The sequence below is a fragment of the Lonchura striata genome, chromosome Z (assembly GCF_050655825.1).
Source record: "Lonchura striata isolate lonStrDom1 chromosome Z, ASM5065582v1, whole genome shotgun sequence".
In the NCBI taxonomy this organism is placed as follows: domain Eukaryota; kingdom Metazoa; phylum Chordata; class Aves; order Passeriformes; family Estrildidae; genus Lonchura; species Lonchura striata.
The window spans coordinates 46,284,146-46,305,705 of NC_140740.1; the positions used below are offsets into that span (position 1 = coordinate 46,284,146).

General features: G+C 41.7%; 1 protein-coding gene and 1 long non-coding RNA gene across 6 annotated transcripts in view; one reads left to right on the plus strand and one right to left on the minus strand.

Moving 5' to 3' along the window:
- FAM219A (family with sequence similarity 219 member A) overlaps positions 1 to 21,560 on the minus strand; it is a 92,492-nt gene that overhangs the window by 20,295 nt on the left and 50,637 nt on the right. For all 5 annotated transcript variants that reach the window (XM_021554670.3, XM_021554668.2, XM_021554671.3 and 2 more), the window contains exon 2: positions 18,122 to 18,221. In XM_021554670.3, coding sequence (XP_021410345.1) covers positions 18,122 to 18,221 — 100 coding nt within the window. The remainder of the gene's footprint in view (positions 1 to 18,121; positions 18,222 to 21,560) is intronic.
- LOC116184585 (uncharacterized) lies at positions 1,787 to 16,157 on the plus strand. Its single transcript, XR_004149344.3, has 3 exons — positions 1,787 to 3,132; positions 4,319 to 4,467; positions 14,962 to 16,157. It is a non-coding gene; the product is annotated as an uncharacterized LOC116184585 (long non-coding RNA).

Sequence of the window (21,560 nt, forward strand, 5' to 3'; positions counted from 1 at the left end):
ACTAAGTTGTATTTTACTGCTGGTAGAAACTAGATAACTGGTTTCCTTAAAGCCATGTAGAGGATCTGTGGCAGCAGGGGAGCACAGGATTCCTGGCACCAGGATTCCTGCTCCCAGTCCTCTGCTCGAGCTGTCTCTGCAGCCATTTTATGCAGACAGGTTGCGACTGTGTAGCATCAGGCAGCAATTAATCTCTCTTCATCTTTCAATACCTTTTTGTACTGATTTCAAAGGCATCTATTGTCACAGCTCCTACCTCACAAGGGCATTTATTTTGTTCTCATTCAGCATGTGCTTTTCACTTAATTTTAAAGGATTGAGATTTTTATTCCTAATGGCTGAAAAATATTGGATAGAATTATTTAATTTATCACTGTCAAAACTGGAATATATGAACAGCACTGGCAATATTTAAATGTAATTTTTCTTTTCATTTTCCACATTTAACTTCAGAAAGGGACTTACATGGTATTTTCATGTACTTTTCAAAGAATATTTTACCTGCCAGCCAGAAGAACAAAGTTAGATATCTGGGGAAGCATTTGCATCCTGCCAAGCGCAGATAAAAATTTTCTGTTTACAAACTGATCTCTAAAAGACCTAATCCATAAAACTGAACTATGCTCTCTTTTAGTGTATTTTAAAGGGACAAAGAGAATTAATTTACTTAACCTGGGGAGAACATCTACAAATGCCTCCTTGTTATTTGTACTCAACTGAACTTAGGCTTAAGTCAAAGCCATTTGCTTGACCTTGCTAAATGGTATAACAGACAAAAACAAAGAGAAAAAAATGGAGCAATTTAGCTCACTTCATTTAAATAGTTCATTTAAAACATCACTTATGCTATAGATACATAGAGATAATATTAGTGCCTACATCACATTTATTATGAGTTCTGATGTTCTGTGAAGGAGCATTAAGGTTACTGGTGCATGTACTAAATGTGATGCATATTCAGGAGAGTATTAGTATAAACTTGCTTAGCTGAATATTCACAGCATTTGGTTACACAGGATATCATCGTACAGTGTGTATTTGTATAAAAAAACCACTTTAAATATAATCTGATATCAGTAAGCTTGAACTGCATAGACAGTTAGTCAAATGTCCACCCTTTCATGCCAAAGGTGGGAGAGTGCATGTGTTATATTGCCTAAATAAACTACAGATTTAAAATAATAATAAAATAATAAATAGTAATTAAAATATTTTAATATGTTGTCATTGAGAAAGCTTTCACTGACTGGCAGATAGCCCTGCTTGGAATGACTTACTGAATTCTAGGCAAAACAAATAAAGCCCTAAGTGATAATGCCACAGGCAGCACATGAGCTTAGAAGGGACTCACAGCCTGCTGACTCCAGCATCATGCTTGGAAAGGACTCTTGGTCTTTTCTTTTACCAGGAGTGAACTGCAGCTGACAGTACACATTTCTGGCTTTATTTAACATCAAAAATGTTATATATTTCATCCATTCTGCTTTATCATCTGCTGCATTTGGTTTCCATGAACCTATGCATTTCAAACAAAATTCTGCATTTTCTGTCTAGTAAGATGAAAGCAGATGGAGGCAGGCAACTAGGCTGGTTAACATGACTGTTTTCTTCCCTGGAAAAGGTAAAGAAAGAGAGTTAATAGTGAGGAGAATATTTGCAGGCCATGTCACCCTCCAATTACTCTGCTCACCAGAACGGGACTTTCAGGCATTGTTTCAGTGGATGAATTGCCTGTTTACTATGAAACTCTACAGGAGAACAGGATATGTACAGCTCAGGGTGCCACTTCCTGCTATTCAATTCATGAGCTGCAGTCCTGGGTACTTTGCTCCACTGGAGAGCTGTCCCACACAGCAACCTGCTCACCTAACAGGATTACTGACTTGATCCTTTCTCCGAGGGGATGCCACAGTCTGGAAATTTGACATACAGCCTCAGAGCTCAATTAGTTATTTAATAAGTTTATGATTAACCAATCTGCTGATTAAGCCTTCATTAATTAGGTCAGTGGGAATTCTGTTTCACAGGGATAGCAGACTCTATTGTCTCAGAGCAGGGTTGGTGAGCCCTTATGTCATGCATGCCCTGACATTTCTCTTTACTGCTCCAGATACCTGCAAAAGCTGTTTGGGTGGCACCTGGGGCTGCTGCCAGATCACTGGGGCTTGGTGGGACAGCTCAGTATTGACCTGGTTGTTACACCTGGGGCAGCTCAAAGGCTCCTGCTCCTCTTTTCTGAAGTCTTCTGAAGCCAGACAGTAAGTAGGCAGGCAGGGTTTACCTAGGGCAGCTGGAGACCTTAAAGTACAGTTTCAAAGAGCCTAGCTTGTCATCTTCCTATTTTGAATGGGGGTGGTGGCTCACCTTAGAGAGGAGTGGGAACCCTTTTCCTCTTTCTCTTTCTTTAGAGAGAGTTTAGGGAAAGCTCATGGCTTAATCTCTGGCTTTGTTCTGTGGTTTATGCTGGATGGGGTTCAGTGGGTGCTGCAACCTGCTCCCTGTAGGGTGACTTGGCTGAGAGGGCAGGGTGCTGACACCTTCCTCCTCCAGGTTGGCCCTGCTTTGGTAGAGAAATCAGGACTGGGCTCAGGGATTAGTCCAAAACTGTCATAAATTATTACATCTTTCCTCATCCACAAGGGATCCACTGTCTCCTTTCTTAGGCAGGGCTGTTATTTGTCAGGATTAGACAGCAGAGGACTGCAATCAACTGTTTCATGTTCCTTAATGTTACAGGTGCAGGGCTGAGGGTTTGGCAGCTGCCTTCTCGTTACACCTCTCAAAAGGACTGGTAGCAAAACACAGCTTCTAAGTGGCAGAGGGAAACAGTACTGGCCAGAGAAAACCCATGTCCCTGCTGAAATCCCTGAGAAAGAGTCTTGAAAGACAAGATGAAAGACAAAATTCTGGCTGTAGCTGCTTTAAGAGGAAGCAGAGCTGGAAGATGACAGATGCCACCCCTACTGCAGAACCCTGCAGCTGGAAATCAGACATGCGCACTGCTGAGCTGAAGCCTCAGTCAAGGTGGCTTGGAGAGCTCAAAGGGGCTCAGGGAAAGCCTGACTTATGCCAAAGAAAGCAGTAATGTGCTGGGAAAGACTATGACAATTTTTAACACAGATCTCCAACATGGTGAGTTTGTGTCGTCGTTTAGTATTTTAATGCTGATGTATTTTATGCTTTTGTTACCCTTTTTTGGTGGGGCAGTAGTGCTCAAGAGGTTTGTTACCACAAACTTCCAGCTGCTGGCATGTCCCTTCAGGGTTGAGGTTATGGAATCGTCACCCCAGCCCTGCTCACCACAGGTAGCCTCAAAGCAGAAAGGATGGGTGGTAAAGCACTGCTGGCCTGAGCAAGGTATAACATTGCTTTTTTGGGGCTGTAGATGGGAATTTAGGCAAAGGGGAGACAGGCGTTAGCAAGACTGAATGTGAGCACCCTTCTGTCATGCCACACTCCTGATCTTGCAAAAATTCATGCCTTTTGATTGGCAAATGGGTCCATCTCCTTTAAACAGCTGGCAGGGGAGGTTCCTGATTCTGCCTCCCAGCTGCCTGCTCTCAACACCATAGCACTAAATGAGACTGCTGGCAATGCTGCAGCTGCCACGTCTCTGCTATCTGACCCTCTCTCCTAAATTAACCACTCAGGCTGAAATTCTGGCAGACCAACTTTTTTACCTCCCTCCCAAATGGCCAGCTGTATGCACTGAAGGAAGGAAAAAAATCCCAGCTTGGATTTGTTTATCAAAAGACCATTAGCTAAAGATTTTCTAAAGCATTTCTAAAAGAAAAGGAAGGAGACATGCAAAAGCAATACAAGAATTATCATAATTTTTGTGCCCCTTGCATGCCTGGGTCAGGTATATGTTGGACCACAGTGAGCACATGTTCAGCTTCACTTAGCACATTTGAGAGCTAAAATTGCCAACTGCATACAAACATAAGGTTTATTGTTGTACAGCTATCTGTTTGGCTGCCCGACTGAGGCTGTGGTAAGATGAAAGGAACAAGAGAGTTGTAAGAGTAGAAGAAAAGAGGAGAAAAACAGCCTGAGGATGTCAGCAAGCAAGGCTTTATTGCAGTAGAGCTAAGGGACTAAGGAGAGTGCACAGGAGTGTGTATTGAATTATCTTTCAATAATTAAGATATACAACAGGCTTTAAACTTTTGTATATACAGAGACCTAAGCACAGTGAAAGTGTATTTAATTTAATGATGAAAAAGGAGAGTGAAGAGGGTCAAGATATAAAAATGACTTTTTAAAGGTCAGGGACCTTATTAGGGGCTTTATAAGAAATGACTTGCCTTCTCTTCAGTCAGATTGTGCTGCTGGGTGGACAGAGATGAAGTGAAGAGGAGATGACGGTGGGAAGATCCTGGCTGATTGTTGATGGAGCAGGCAGAATGTGCAAGGAACAAAATTCTGCAGACTCCAAAGTAAAGCAAAAGACATGACAACATGGAGGTATAATCTCAAGGCATGCTGACATTTCAGAGTCTTTGCAAAGATACAAGCTTGCTCTGTGTTTCTTTTTGCTATGCATTCTTGTCAAAGAATCTAATTTTCCATTCATAATCTAATTTGAATCAAGAACACAGGTTTCCATTGCCAATCTACTGCATGCAGGTTAACACCATCAACTGTTGTCTTTTTTTGCCTCATTATTTCTCTCCACACAAGCATCAGGAAATTTTAGGTCATACTGTATCTCAAATTACCCTGGGGATAGAAAACAAAGGTGTCAGGTTTATCTGTCCTTAAGACAACTTCACTGTGAAGTGACATCAGAAATTCATTCTGAATGGGGATGTCTGCAGGAGCGCTGAGAATGAGACACTGGGTTCTCATTCAGTGGCAAAAGTTCAAGTGCAGGGAGGATGAAGGAGCTGTGGTGTTTACACACAGACACATGCATTTTCAGTGGCTAAGTATGGAATGTCTTCCTCTCACACTGTGCTGGAAGGAAACTGGTTTTTGCCAGGACCTAGACAGAAACAGCATTAACACTCAGCTTTCTGAACAGCCTCTCCACCCCACTGATGCTGGCACAGTCAGTGCTGAAAAAGGAAAAGCTGTGAGCAGAGGGAAAGCAAGGCAGAAAATATTCTCTGCTTTCAACATGTTTTTGAGGCTTCTAACAGCTGCATTTGTGAGGTGAGTGGAAGGGTAATACAAGGCTCCAGGGAATAAAAAACCTTTAACTTCTCTTCAGCAGAGGTATGGAGGAAGCTCAGGGCCTGACAGCTTTGTCCTTTCCAGGGATGGCACTTAAGTCAAAATCTGAGGGCACTGGGATCTGAAGAACTGTCTTCAACAGAGCTTCTGCTTGGTCAGCATGAGCACTGGGAGAAGGAGAGTAAGGATCGTTATTTCCTTATCACTCAGTAAACAATCCAGCAAAGCCATCTGATTGAGGAGACATACCCTGACTTGGAACTCATAGGGATAAAAATGAGAACAAACAGAAAAAGAACTAGAAGTAGCTATTTTCTATCTTCTGTATCTGTTCCCTGGGCGCCTGAAGTCATATTGACTCAGCCCGATGATAGAAACAAGGCTTCTTCCTGCCAAGTCTCCAGGGTCCACTAAAATATAAAGGAAAGCAAGTTCCATCTCCTCCCCTGACCACACTATGACAAAGCTGTCAGAACAGCTCTGACAGTATCATGCCTGCAGCAATGGTGAAAAAGCCACAGAGAGCCATTGCTCTTCTACATCCCTCTGGAGAGAACTGCACTGGAAACCAGAGCCAGGAAGTACCTTCTTCTGTGAATTTAATTTATTTCATGCTTAAAAGCAGTGAATTGGAAAAAACGAGACCTCCAACAAAGTGTTCCTGGTTGTCTGTTCTGGAGAGGGTGCTTTATAATGGCAAATTCCAGTAACATGGAGAGATAAATTTGGGGGTTAAATCTAACACACTTTGCTCACTGGAAAGGCCTCGGTGGTGAGGAAAGTAACTATGGTTTTTGTACTTGCAGTGTTAAATGCACTCTGCTTATTTTGGCTGACCTTGTGAAAAATAGGACTTAGGATTTACTGCTGGCTTCGTAACTTGATTACATGAAACAGACCTCATGAAAGTCAACCATCATCTAACAATAGTGCAAGGAGCTGGGGATGTGAAGGAAAAGTGAAATAAAGGAGCACAAGTCAGTGCTTGGGTTGATAGTGCCCAGGGGCACTTTCTGGTAGTCTCTGGGGACCACTTGAAAACAGTTGGGTGACTTCAACACTGCTGGACTGGCAGAAGGATCTGTATGTAGCAGACTCCAGAGTCCTTGAAGGACTGTCCCGAATATCTTTTTTTCCCTGTAATATCCATTTACAAATCATGTACTCCTGAGTTTACATTTTTGGGACCTCAAATACTCTGTGTTTAACTTTTCACAGTTCTGTGATCCTGCCTCTGGATTATAGAGCTGGTCCATGAAGTCTGAAAAGTTGCTCCTTCGTTGCACCCTGCCTTTGAAAAGTTTTAGTATTCTGTAACCCTGTTAGATGTTTTGTTTGAACAATTAGCTTTGTTCTGAACTCTTGGACCATAAGGGAGTATTTATTTTTTCTGGACATCAGTTTGCTGCAGACCAACATTCACTTTTCCCCAAGGCAACCTCTACACATTTAACAGCCTTGAACACCTGCCCACTGCCTCCACTCCTGCCCTCAAATCTTCTTAAGATCAAAACAGTGCTTCTTCACATTAAAATAGTCAACCTCACCCTCCAGAATGGATTTTAATCTTCTTTGATTTAAATCCATTCCCTCATTCTACAGGAAATAAACCCCCATGGAATTAAAAAAGGAAGAAATGTGGGATGGGATGACTCATTTGCTTTTGTTTTCTTCTGTGTTTTCTGACATTATTTGTGGCATGCAGCAGGTAGGGATTTGTGTGCAACAACCAGCCTCTGGGTCATGATCTCTTTCTGCAAATCCCCTTAAAAATCCAAATCACAGATGAAAAGAATCCCTTTGCCAATCTAAGATAAAAGTGTTTTTCCCAAAGGATAGTTGAGACATGACCAACACTGCGAAGAGCTCAAACTGGTCTAAGAAACGGAGGTATTGCACAGCCACCTTTGTAGCTGCTTGATTGCCACCTCACACAAACACATGCATAAACACTTTAATTTGGTTCTGCTTTGCACACTCTGTTATCGCCCTGTACTAATGCCTCAATGTTTTGCTAGGACAGAGTAGGTAGAAGAAATCAGCTGCTTGCTCATTTTACAAAATAATTCAGCATTGAGGAATGCAAGTTAGGAAAAATATCTGTAAAAGAACCAATCTCCCTGTCTCTGCACTGGAGTCAGTAAGAGATACAGGCAAAAGAGAAAATTAATTTTAACATGTTTTCAAAATCAAGAAGGCTTGGTGAATTAAAGAGAAAAAAAGAAAAAGCAGTAATTAAAACTTAAAAGAACATTTATAATGAAGTGAAAATCAAGCAGCAATTTGGTTTTTCTTGTTTACCGGGGACATACCAGAGGACTGCTTTATACCAGTTCATGCAAGTCATCTAAGTCTACCTCTGCAAATCCAACTATGGTTATGCTGGGAATCCAAAAGTCTAACTAGACAGAATGTTTTTTTCATGTTTGGTTTTGTGTGTGTGGTGTTTTTTGTTTGCTTGTTTGTTTGTTTGTTTGTAATGAGCAGAAACTATATGATGTCTAAATAAACAACTTGGGGTCCTAACCAGAAGCAGGATCACAGATTTCTAGTTCTGCTTAAAGCAGCATCAGCTATGGGATTAGATTTTCAAAGTCTTCAGGGTTGAAGATGGCACAATCTCTCCAGGAAACATTTTGCACGCTTGACTGTCCTCATGGTGAAAAAGGATTTCAGTAAGGTGAGAAAAGTAAGAGGCTGGGAACGAAGTACCGTACCCACTGATGCTCCAGAAAACTTATTGCCAGCTCAGCCATGATGCTATCATTTCTCAATAGCACAGATGAAGTTTCACACAAAGCTGTTCCTCAGAACTCTCAAGATTATCCTGGTCACATCCCATCTGATGGTCATAACCAGGTAAATGCAAACAACTGGCATGGTGTTTTGCTCCCTTTTAGCCCTGCCCTTTCCCTGTTCTCTATCTGCCCTGCTTTGAAGCAGAGGAGATTACAGCCTAATGCTAGGTCAGATTAATGTGCTGTAGAGGGTTCAATTCACTTTGTAAATGAGACCCAGAGCAGCTGCAGCGTTCTCCAATCATGACTCCGATTTCCAGGGAGATGGGAATTTCCCAATATCCAGGAATGTTTAATTGCAGATAGAAAGAAGAACATTGCCAACAAAGGAGGTAAGATCATCTCCTTTCATTGATCATTCCCTTCCAGTGAAGGACAGGAAACCCAAAGGAACCAAAGTCAAATTCAAGGACTGTGGTGTATTGTAGCTTTTCTGCACACAGGTAGATGTGAGTCAGCTATGTGAGCTTGGAGGAACTAAAAACATGACATCTGCCTGCGCAGAAATAGCTATGCCAAATTTTTGCTTTCACGATTTGCTTCAACCCCTGCCCCAAAGATCAGAGGTTGCATAAAGCCACACTTCAACCTGAGAGCTGAAATATTCAGGCAGAAAAAGAAACTGAACTTGAGTCTTTCATGTTCTGGCTGAAAGTCAGTAGCTAAAACTAGCTGCTTTGTGACTTGAGTCTCCTGGACTTTTTACAGTCAAAACCACCTTGTGAATAAGACATGGATTTGTGAAGAATTCTGGAACCATCAGTTATACGTTCTTTTAGTCAAAAAAACAAATAGTGCTATGATTTACTAGGGAGTCTAAGCCCAGGATACTTTTCTTTTAAAAAATTTAAGCAAACCTGAAAATCCAGATTTTAAAGGCAGCCTTCATCATGGACGCAAACTACCCATACTTGACAGCATCACTTTAAATAATTACTATGCTTGCCCTGTTCAAGACACACTTTTGTAAGTGTCATTATTTTGTCAAACATGGTTTCTCAGATGAACTTATACAAAGTACAATTGTCTCACTTGTACTCTTCATCTATTCTCCCAATTTTCTAGTTCTAGAACCAGTATGTAAAGCAATTCATAGATAATCTTTCCCTTTTTTTGAAAAACAGCTCTTACTTTCGGGCTGGGTAGTGATGGGGAACAGAGTGGAGCTGTTTTCTGGCACCTGTGAAACTTGGGAGCTGAGTTGCAGTAAAGGGGCTGCCAGCAGCCCACAGCTCTGAAACACCTGATGTGATTAAACTTTCTCACAGCCAGCTCACAGTTTACTCATGGCAGAAAGCAGTTTAAAACTCATGAGCTTTGGACTAGTGAGCTATACAGAACTACACCATTCCTCCAGAACACATTAACACCTACTGACTTGACTGTACCAATTTCACAGCTGTGATCAAAAAAAGAAGGCATGTGGGTTCTGTGGAAAAAGTGGGGATTGCCTTCCATTTAGAGCAGAAGGCAGGAAAAATCAAAGTTATACCAAAAAACTAGATGGTTTGGGGTTTACAGTACAGTTATCTTAAAGCCCTGTAGAGGATTTATTTTACTGTGTTACAAACAGTATTACTTTAAGAGACAAAGGGTTGGAACATTCACAAAGACTTAGGCTGAATCAATTCAAGCTCCTCTCAGGGTAAGCAGCAAGTAGGATAAAGAAAGGCAGAGAGCTAAGGAAAATAAAATTTGGGCAGAGTTCACAGGTGAAAGGGACATGATGAAGAAAAAAGGCAGAACTGAGAAAAATGGCCCAGCTGTGCAGTCTCTAAAAGTGAGGATGTATGATTTCACTGATACAGAAAGTGGGAGGAACAGTTTGCAAAGTAGTGTGAAGAGAACGGGAGTCTACTACTAGTAGGAGGCAGACGCAAACAGATCACAATAATTACACAGGCTGGAGATGATAATTTGACAAAGACTTGATCTATCTGCCAAGAATGTAGGTGTTACCTCTCCTTTCCACTTTTAACTGGACCTGGAGAAAGCATATTGTCTATTAGGTATGTTTTTGTATAGGTCAGTTTAGAAAGAGAGTTTGGACAGTACTCAAACATTTTAAAATTTCATCAACAAAACCTGTTTTTCCTTCTGGAAGATGTTTCAAAAAGGAGACCACAGCTATTTTACACAGTACCAGGCTGCAAAGTCTCATTTCCATGAGTGATGCAGAAAAGCATACCCTCAGCACAAGCTATTCAGCCATGATGCAGACACCACTTAAAACTTTTTAAATGATAGTTGTGTTTAACAGCTGGAGAAATGGGATCAGACTGTCCAATTACTCCTGTGACTTTTTTCTTAAATAAAATTGTATTGTGCTCAATATATGATATCTGTAAAAATAGGTTTATTTTCCTTCGGTATGCCCCACTTTATAGAGCATGACTGCCAAGCAGAACAAGGAAAGAGCTGTGCCGAAAGACTGAGGTTTGAAAGAAACAGACAGGTGCCAAATGACTTTTTACACATGGCAGAGCAGGAAGGCTGTGGTCTTGCCTGTAGAGGTCACTGCCCTGGTCCTGTCAGGAAGTGATTGTCAGGGAACAGGTAAAACTTTCTCTTAGTCCCAGTCAGGACTCTGAAGTTTCAGAGACCATTTTAGTCCTGCTATCCTTGCTACAGCTTAATTCCCACTCCTAAAGCTTCTCCATAAAGCAGCGGTGCTGCCTGGTGTAAGAGGCTGAGATGCTGACAGCTGAAGCTGTTGAGTTGCTTCTACCAGTCTAACCTAGAAAACCTGTGTGCAGCACAGGCCCCTACTGTCTTCAACCAGCTCTCCTTCCATCTTCTGTGCTGCCTCCTGTCTTTGGGAATCACTCCTCCCTAGACCTCTGGTCCAAAACTGATGGACATGATGAAATGTGACTGTTGCTGACTGGGCAAAAACTGTCCTTTGTTGCTGCTGCAACCAACATTTCTTGTGGCACATCTCCCTACCCACCACATTAGAGCTGGGCCTTGCAGGTGGTGCTTTGGCTGCACCACTGTCTACTCTGCCTGGAACCAAGACTAGGGTCACAGAAGAAGGGTTCCTTGGGTATGCCTCTGCTCGTGCTCAGGTGAGGTCTGCATCCAGGACCACCACGTTACCCTCACCTAACAAGAACTCTGCTACTGATAGGACACATTATATGGATGACATCCTTGTCTATTCAGCTCTCCTGCTGTGGCACATCAAGGTTTCTGTGTTTTCATGAATTCTGATTCTCCAAAGAATCCTTTAATATCTCAGAGAAGCAACATGAAGTTTTCAGGTTGCTATGAACACATCCTCTGTGCATAAGGATAGCAGCTAAAGACCAAGAATTGCAGTGAACTTACTATACCAGGACATGCTCCTTCCCTTTGGAGAAGTGTACATTATCTCTATTTCATAGAGCTTGATCTGCTGATGGAGCATTTTAGTCCCCATATTCAATAAGCAGACAGTAATCTTTTCCTGTTAAGAGCTGAGAGTGCAGCACAGAGAAGGCAAAATGGGAGCCCACACCACTTGAAAATCAGAACAAATTCAATTAACCATCACGTACAGTTTAAGGCTCATCATTAATAAATCAAACACATGAAATAACTGCATCACCCAACACTATCTGTAAGTGTTGTGGTCTGTTCTGGAGCCAATTTACATTAATTAGATTTGCCTATAGTTGCTTCCCTCAGCTGCTAGGTAGGAATTCATCTACATTTGGAGACATCAGAAGGAACTATAGAAATAGTAACACCTGGGTAATGCAGAACTGGGGAAATGTTACACTAAGGTGGAATCTACATTTAAGGGCATGGGACTTGGAGGAGCCAGAATATAGCCAGAATACACTGCCCTTTTCTGAGTTGATTTTTTTTAAGATATCAACATCTGAGCAGGCAGCCTTATCATCTCAGCTGCTGTTAGTCTTTTTAAGTCAAGAACAAGCTGTAAACTTTTGAGGACCTCTTTCTTTTAAACCAGTTCTCTACATGCTTCACAGGAAACAGTGATTAGAGTAACACATACTTGTGTAATGAGACCTCTGAACAGACCACTGTATGGTGCTGCCTGCTGGGGTTAGGCTTTGCTAGACCAGGTACTTTTTACTGTCATCACTACTTGCTTCTTCTACTGATTTTTTTTCTCCTTTTTATCAGAGACTTCCAGTAATTTGCTCAGTTTGGTTTTCCTCACAACCTTCTGAGCTGCTTGTCATATTTGAGGTAATTTGACTGTGGTGGGAAGAGAACCTATAATTTGAAGTTCTGGGCTTCTCCTTCAGGCATAAAACCCCCATTCAGACTCTGGATGCTTTGGCCCATTCTCAATATAAAATCAAATAGTATCTTCAGGATTAGCTGTTTTTTCTAGACTATCACACTGCAGGTAGCATAAAAATATGGACTGGCTAAAGAACAGCCAGGTAACACCCCAAAATTATCCACTTACATTACAGCATCTTTCTTCATTACTTTTTACCTGAAGGAGTATTAGCCAAGCAAATTGTGTGCAACACAAGATGTGAGTGGGTGTGAGTGAGTCTGTTGGCTTGCGAGGTGTGTTGGTACCCAGGTATGTGTCATGGGAGAGGTGAACATACCATAGAGTATGTGCACTCCATGTATGGACAAGGCCAGCAAAGTCCTGGTGCAGTAGCATAACAAACCAAGCAAAATTACAGTGATACAAAAAGCCAAGTCATTTGGTGAACTTCATGCCACATCATTTCCATATTCATGTGCTCATGCAGTGCTCCTGGCATTTGCTGACTGGAACCTCCCTTCCCTCTGTCTCACTCCCTCACACATTCTATGCTGTCTGGATCTCTCTGCTGAAATCCAGTGATTGCTTTGTTCCAGTTTGTCTGAATGGCTTTACTCTTTACCCAAGCCTGTCTCAGGCACCTCTTTCTTTCTGCCCCTCTACTCCTCTTCTAACTAATCTGCAATAATATGCCTGTCAGAACTGGTTTTCTGCCCTTATCTTTGCAGCTCTGTCTGCAGACAACCCTACTAGCCTTAATGTGATGCAGCTGTTCACTCTCTCATCCTTTCCAAAAAGAGCCTGGAAATATCCTACAGGAAGGATGCTACCATAAATCTGTGTATACAATTTATCTTATAGATGGAAAGGAGTAATAAGAGATGAAAAAAATCTTTAAATAAATTCCTCCCAAGCTCCATGAAACTTCTGAGTGGTAGGCTGAACTTCTGTCTTCATGAAGAAAATCAATAGCAGTGTTGTACTGCTCCTGCTCTCTGGCTTCTGCCCCGCCCTTCCCCCTGCACAGTGCACAGACAGCGTTCAAGGAAATGGGTGCTCCCAGGGGAGCAAAATAGCTTTTTGCACTTAATGTAATGATGTCACTTGAGGTCACCATGCAAACAGTTATGGACATGAATATCTGCAGTTCTGTCAACAGAGCTGGAACTGGGGGTCCTAGCTTAAGAGTTAGAGCCTTTTTATAAAATCTTTCCTTAATTTACCTACAGACCATCTTCCCAGAAACAACAGCTGCTGTACCTAATTAGCATTAATCACCTCGTTACAGAAGAGCAACTGGGAATAGTATAGTACTTGAAATACTGACAAAATGATACACTAATGGCTTTGATCTGTCCAGTCTACTTCAACTTCCCCTTTATTATTCTGTTTTCTGTATGAAAAGCTTCAGAAGTCACAAGTTTTGGAGCAGACTGGGAAATGATGATGCAGAAAAGGATACACAGACGGGGGCAGATACAGAGCCTTTCAGCCTACACAAGATGCTTGCTGCCAGCTGTTTGTGACTGCACTTCCCAGTTTGGCATCTTGACCTGAGGCAAGAGTAGTCCTGGAAGGGGATCTCTGAGCACGGCATCCTTTTGGGCAGCACCGGGATAGCTTGCTCTGCTGTGTGCTTTGTGGCTCTTCGATGGGGAGTTTTAAGCTCTGAACACATACCCCACTCCGGGGGAAGGAGTAAAACACCTACACCTATTGAAAGATCAATTTCAGAAGCCACCTGCCTGTGGGGCAGTCTGTTGTTTACTCGGATCAGAGACCTTCTGTAAAGTTTTGGCCAGAAATGCACCAACTTAAAAAAAGTTGAACCCTGAGGGTTTTGTAGTTCTGACTGTTCCTGGTACTATTCCTCCCTGATCACACAGCAATTCAGTATCTGACATTGCAGCAGGCTGGAAGGCAGGAGTTAACAACACAGTCATGTCATCAGCTGCTGTCCCCTGATGGATTATATCCTCTGTTCACTTCAATCTCCAAGATGGGACTCAGTCACAAATTAGTTTTGTCCAAGTCAGACACACTAGGAAACATCATTGTCTATGTCCTTGTGACAGTGTCTTTGCTGCTGTTTAACCCTACTAGATCTGCTTGGTCTAAGTGAACAGCATTCCAGTAACTTCCTTTAGGTGTGACTCAGTTTCTTTAACTTAGACATTCAGTTTTCACATACGTTTATGAACCATTTGAGTAACCTTCCAAAAACAGTGCCTTATTGCCTATCTAATCCAAGGAGAAGAGGTGCTTATATCTAGAGGCCACAAGCATCTTGGAGGGCTGAAGGCTGCTGTAAGTGTTTCTGCCTCTCTCCCACACGGTCATCTGTAGACAGACATACAGGACCTTTACTGCCAGGCTCCCAGTGTGGTGGATGTGCTGATGAAGATGCATCTGCTACAACCCCTCATCCTACCTGTTGCCAGTTTTACAGCACTCCAACCTATTTCCACATTGCCGATTCTGTTTTAACACAAACTAATGTCATGACTGCTAGGAAAGAACAGACACAGACTGTCTAGGTAGGGATTTCAGACCAGAGAAGAGAAATTAAAAATGTAAAATAGAAAAGCAGATGGCATAAGCTTAATTAAAATAATATCTGATCTCCTGGGAATGCTAGGAGGATCTGTTGCCTTCCAGTGGATATGGTGCCCTGAGATTTACACTTGGGGATTATTCTGTTCCTCTCTCTCTCTCCTTATCATAACTCTCCTGTTTTTTCAAAAGGTTTGTGGTATGTGCTCCATCTGGATATGGCTCCTAATAAGGATGTGCTGGAGACATCCCTTAAGCACTAATGTACACCCAACCCCCAACCCTTGCTGTCAGGAGTCTCCTTATCAATGATCTGAAAGAAAGAAAGAAGCAAGACTGAGCATTACAGCACTGGAACAAAAGACAAAGTGGGAGTGCTATAAAAGTGACAAATACATAATTAATATGGATACAGTATCAATAAAGGTTGAAAATTGAAAAAAACCAAAACAACTGTGTTAACTCGGGGATCTTATTTGCCCTTGCTGTGAGGTTCTTTTCTTGATGTGGCCCTAGCATCAAGCACTGTTCCATTTATGAACCAGGTGCAACCTTTAGGAAGTCACTAGAAATGTAAGACACCTGTGAAGTTTTTTTTTTTTTTGTATCTGACTCCCCTCAAACAAACATGTAGCCAAATATATTTATTTAGAGGGGAAGAAACAACCAAGAAAAAGACCACTGGAGCACCAGGATAAATCTGTGTGCAGTATGTGCAGTTTTCACACTCTTTCTGTCACACTTCAATCACTGCAGCGTCTGGAAGCAAAAGCTGTATTCATGCTGGGTTGGTATTTAATTGAGCTCAATTGAACCAAGCTTCCAGCAAGCACACATGACAGATTTACACATGAATCTTCTCAAACCGAAAAATGACATTTATCAACCTTCCATCAGAACATCTGACATTTGAACAATTGATTCTGATTTAACATTAAAAAATGCCACCATCCATATGGAAAACTTGCAATAGGATCAAGCCCCTAGTTGCTACCATTCCCAACAATGTTTTTGCCAGGTAAGCTATTAAAAATTTATGTACCACCTTAACTTTTTCTGGCCTTAAAAAGATTGAAAATAACCTTGACAAGTTTAATGCAGAAGGGACAAAAAAATCTAGTCAAAGGAATGGCAGCCAGAGCTGGGAGATGCAGTGATTAAGCTTCAAGAAAATCAAAGAGGCTGGGCAGATTTTCATAATAAGAGCAGCAGGAGCTGGAGTGGATTAAAGGCATGTTACATTGGCTACAGACAATACTGTCAGTCTCATTTTGCCTCAGATAACCTAGAGCTCATCTGGGTACGGCTAAGAGTAGAGTGCTGATCCAAGTGTCACTAGGTATGTGTTCACTTCATTTAAGAGGAACACTGTTTCCACAGAGATCTATCTCCAGAGCAGACTTCTCTCTGGAGACATGGCAGGAAGAAGCTTGTCAGCCTTGCAGGGCAATTCCTCTTCAGCAGGTAGGTTTCACCCACTATTATCTTCATAAGCATACTGTGGTCAGCACTGGGTTCACCTGGCAGAAGCACCAGCAGGAAAGGAGGTCCTGGCAACAGTGTGCCTCTACTACGAAAACTGGTCAAACACTTCCAGTACCTCTCTTTGACTGTTTATGCCATTCACCACTGGCTAAATGAAAGAGAATGTTTCCTGTGTGGAAAAGCAGAAGTTCTGGCAGAAAGGCTAATCATTCTCCTATATCTGATTCCCAGAAAAAAGCTGGTAAGTTCTGCAGAAGTGTGACTGTGGCCTGTTTTCATGTATTAGTCCATTTCAATAATAGCAATCTTACAATCAACTGATGTAGTCATCCTCAGTTGATAAATTTCAGCTTACAGAATAGTGAGTTTCTCCAATCTTATTTTTCTCATTTCTATTATTCCAGTTTTCATGGTTTTTTCCTCTATGCTATTTCTGAGTCTTTATTGTACTTGTTCCTTCCAAATATGCTCTATAAAATTTTCTTTTCTGACTCCTGCTTTTTACATAAAAGTCATTAACGAACACAAAATGATTGTTGGAGAACTCCATTAGTGATGTCCTTTCTTCTGATACTTTCTCCTTCAACACTATCTGATGAGTTTTGACTTCCCAAGTTTCTCATTCTACCAGCTTTATTCATAATAGTGAGATTGGCTAAGGATCTACCTCAAATTACTTTTCCATTTAATTTGTATGAATTTAACTTGTTTACCCTGAATCCAAATCAATTTTCAATGATCCTCATAACATACCAAAGCCAAGTCTAAAAAAGTACCATTTCCTATTACATTAGTGAATCTCAAGAGTACATTTTTATTTCCTAGAAAGTAAAGAATATCACAGACTTACCAATAATAGCATCAATTGCTCTCTAACCTGTTTCCTGGTGTTAAATTATCCAAAACAACTACTGCAGTAGTAATTATCTGTCTAGTAATACTAAAGAATTCTCTTGGCAGTGAAAAAGGATCCTGGTGGCATATGGCATGCTGACAGTAATAATCTTTTACCAAACTATGAATTGTGCTGTCATTAACACACACTGCTGCTCCCTGCCTTTTCCTGAAAAGCAGCCACTGTTTCTGAGTATTCACGGCTTGCATAACCACCCTCAATCAGCAGCATCCTCTCAATGTCACTTGTTCTGATGTGAAGGACAGCCAGGGAACTCCTTCCTGCTCCAACTGGGAAATTTTCCACATTTAGATTACTATTTTTTAAGCAAAAAGCCCAGTGTTCCTTTGGTTTGTCTGTCATGAGGTTCTTGAAGCTGTGTGGCTAAATAGCTGCCCAGGTTTTGGAGGCACGATGGGCATGTGTGGATTGCTCTTGTAAGTGTTAGCCTTGAAAGGAAGCAGTGTCTTGTGGTAACAGGATGATTCTGCTTCCAGAATTAAAAAACATTGCTCAAAAATAGCATGAATATTTGTGTGGGAATCTTTACGGACTTAAAAGTCCTTCATCTCACAGTAATGCAGCTCTTTTTCTGGTAGTGTCTCAACTTCCTGATCCTTTCTCTTTTTGTTGCAACTATCCCGTCTTCCTTTTACAGTCCCTCTATATTATCTTCATTCTTTATCTGGCCAAGCTTTGATCTCAGCTTAATAAAAAACCTGTAGGCTTAAAAGAACTATGCCTTGCTTTTAAGGCACTGCTTTCTTTCTTTACCACATCCATGGATACAGGGGCTTTACATGTTTGTAGGTCAGTTCCCTGAATCACAGCAGCAGAATCACAGTGATAAAACAGCCCTGTGAGGTGCTTGAGCCTTGATGGCATGCTCAGCCACACTCACAGAGATCTGCATATGATCCTGTCTTTCAGCCTTGGATTCAGCCTTTTCACTCTCCATCAGCACAGACTCACCTAATTTCACTTGAAGTGGAGATGGCTTATAGTTCATGGCTACAGTCTCTCCCTCTCTCGTATCACAATCTCTGTCCGAAATAGCTGCAGCTGCTGGATCCTGTTAAGAAAGAACAGAAACAAAACAGAATGGTTTAGCTGAGAGTTCTGCAGTTTCTTCTCTAAGTGGCTATTAGGCGACCACACTGCCTTCACATTCACAGGGAGCAAAGAATATGCCAGTGTTTTGAACACTGGTACCCAGGGGCAAAACACAGAACTTTGGAAGCACATTTATTATGTTAAAAGTACCTCTGGAAATGCCAAATTTCAACATCAGGCTTATATTATGGATGATACTGGGAATATAATGTAGATGGTGGGTCACTAGTTCAAATTCAGCCTGGGCTGGAAGTAGTCCCAAATAATTTTCACATGATGACTCCTTGGGGTGTTTTATAAAATATATTTACAGTTTCCAATGAATTCCAAGTAGACCACTCAACTTCAAACTTAAAACTAAAGTTTGAAACCACGTCTGTCTGGAAGTCCAGCTTGGAAGGACTGCAGACTACACAGGTAGGAGAATTCAGTTTCTGCTCCCTCTTGGGACCTATTTCAGGACCTATTTCCTATGACAAGAAACATCTGTCAGCACCATCCCTTTCACTGTCACTAAAATTTCCTCCCTGAAAAACCAATCTCCCCAAACACATTCTGCTCCTGCCTACTGGCAGACAACATGTATTGAACTCTATGGTACAGCACATCAAAGAACTTAAGAGAGAAACAAACTACCAACTCAGACAGTTCTACTACTGATAAAAAAAACTGAAGTCCTTACACAACAAACTGCAAACCTGTTGGAACTCCCTCCACTTAGCACCATAGTGAAAATAAAAACTAGTTTTCAAACATGTTCTTACTCCCACCTAGAATATAGAAATTAAATTGAACGTGCACATAGATATACATGTATATAAATTTGGGTGTATATAGGTAGAGCTGCACAGGCAAAGCAAATATTCACCATTAGGTCCAATACATGAATAAACCATCACTTGTGAGAAATGAAACATGGCATCATAAATTAAACACTAGAATACTATTCCAAACTATTGAACGGATATTGTCTCTCTCTCTCAGTTTCTGGAGTTTTTATTTTGTACACAATTTCATGTAAAATGCAACTTTTGATTTGGCACAGGCACAAAGCAGAGTCACTGAGTTTCAAAGCAAGGTAACATCACCCTTGACTCCCAGTAAAAAAAAAAAAAATCACTTGTTGAGTCACTCAGTGCACATTAGCTCTTTTTAATATACTGTGTTTAGGAGATAGAATGTAATTTTTGAATTAGGCTCTAGCTTGGTGGAAACTGGTTAAATAACATATGTAGGGTTATAATATTTTTATGAAAATCTTGCTCCTTTGCACTACCCCATCGACTTCAACAGTACTTAAAACGGATGGTGCGTACAAGACCTCACATTCAAGGTCAATGCTGAACAAAAGACAATTTCTTCTGCTTTTCTCTTATACAGCCACTGCTGCAGTTTTCCTCTAATGTAGCAGTTTAGTGACTAGGTAAAAAGATAAGAGCAGTTGCAAACCAAAAAACCAGTCTCCAGGAGAACATTTAGGTATAAATCATAGATCAGTTCATGTGGTATCCTTGGAACATGAATCTGGTCTCAAACATGCCAGATGAATGGAAGACATCAGAATCCAAGCTGTAGGAAAGAATCATCAGGGTGTGGCCTCTCACCCTTCAGAGGAAAGGAGCACCCAAGATTTACAGATGCTTGTGGACAAAAGGAATGTCAAAAGTCAGAGGGTCCACAAAAATCTCACACAGTTCTGTTACTAAATTACACATTTGTCATGGAAATTGGTACATTAGTTCTTAGCCTCCTATTAAGCACACAGCAGTGGGTTTAGGATAAAGGAGGGAGGTGAAAGGGAAGGCAGAAAAAGATGAATTAAAGAGGGGTAGAAAGAAATGAAGAAAGAGAGAATCAGCAGTCCTGGCTCCATCCCTGATGCAGATGATGGGGTGTGCAGGGTCCTGGGGTACACACATATCTGGGCTTTGTATGGGTACCTTTTTCTAGATGAGTTTCCCTGGAGGTAAACTTCCCCCTTTCTGTGTAATTTAGCTACTATGAAAATCGGTTGGAGGCTTCAGGGTATTTGGTGGTCCCCATATCCTCCTACATGCCTGCTTCTTGACCTCATTCCTACACTTGTGCTGTGTTGTGTTTGCTAATATTCAGGAGCCAGGATAATGATGTTTGTCCCAGAAAAGTGCTGCTCTATCTCCATGTGGACCCTTCTCCAGCCCTATTCTATTCAGTGTTCTATTACTAACTTGGCTGTTGGCTGTTATTACCAACAATCCTTGGTTTGCTCCAAAGCCATCCAGACAGCAGTGTTTGAGACATTCACATAAACTCCCTTATCTTCAAGCTTCTACACATGGGAACAGCTAGATAACACAAAGGACGTGTGTCTGTCAGACATGCTAGAATCTCTCCAAGAGGGATGTCCAAATGGTGCTAGTGGAAACATTTGAGTTCAGGCTTCCTGGATGAGTACCTTTCCTCTGCCAATCTGGGAAAAGGCAGGATACAGCCATTTCTAAGGAACATGACTCCAAGACCTGCATGCTTCCTAGTTGCTACTGAACACAATAAGGAAGTCCTTGGAGCCCCAGTCTGCTGGCTGCAGGAAGGCACAGAAGTAGACATATTATGGAAACTGACATAGTGTGATTATACTGTCTCCTGTGCTGGTGCAGTCCAGCAGAGAGTACACCGAGTTCAAAGCCAGAAGTCCACATGGCAGAGAAGGGGTCTGGCCATTCCTGGCAGGCCCAGGTTCACATTGTTAAAATCATGCTAAAACTCTCCATCCAAGCCAGCTCTTTCCTTTTGTGGCAAGCTGATGTGCTGACAGTAGCTTTACCTTTGTAGGCAACTTGACCTTGACATGAGACATCCACTTGCATCAATAGGGGAAGAGGAGAAATGTTCTGAGGTGCCTTTGAAGATTTGAACTCTGACCCTGGACCAATGGACTCAGCTGAAGAAATCTCAAAAATGGGCTCTAGACCAAACACACAGAAAAGACTTCCTAGGCCTCCAGAGAAAACTAAGATGATTTTCAAAGAGTGATTATTCCTATTCTGTTGAAGACACTCATCTTAAAAGGGCATGAATCTGTCCTTGGAGAAGTGTTTCCTTTTCTCCATAGTCTAGAGAGAAGGCCTGGCAGCTGGTAGAGCTTCTGACACTGGAGGTAGAAATGATGCAGAACATGGTAGCAGAGTCAGCCCTAGGAATTCTTCCCAAAGGTTTGGCATGATGCTTTTCAGCCCCAGCAGCACATTACGGCTGCACGAGAGATCCACAGCTTGAACAGAGGGATCACAAACACCATCAGTGTGGGTGACCACCACTG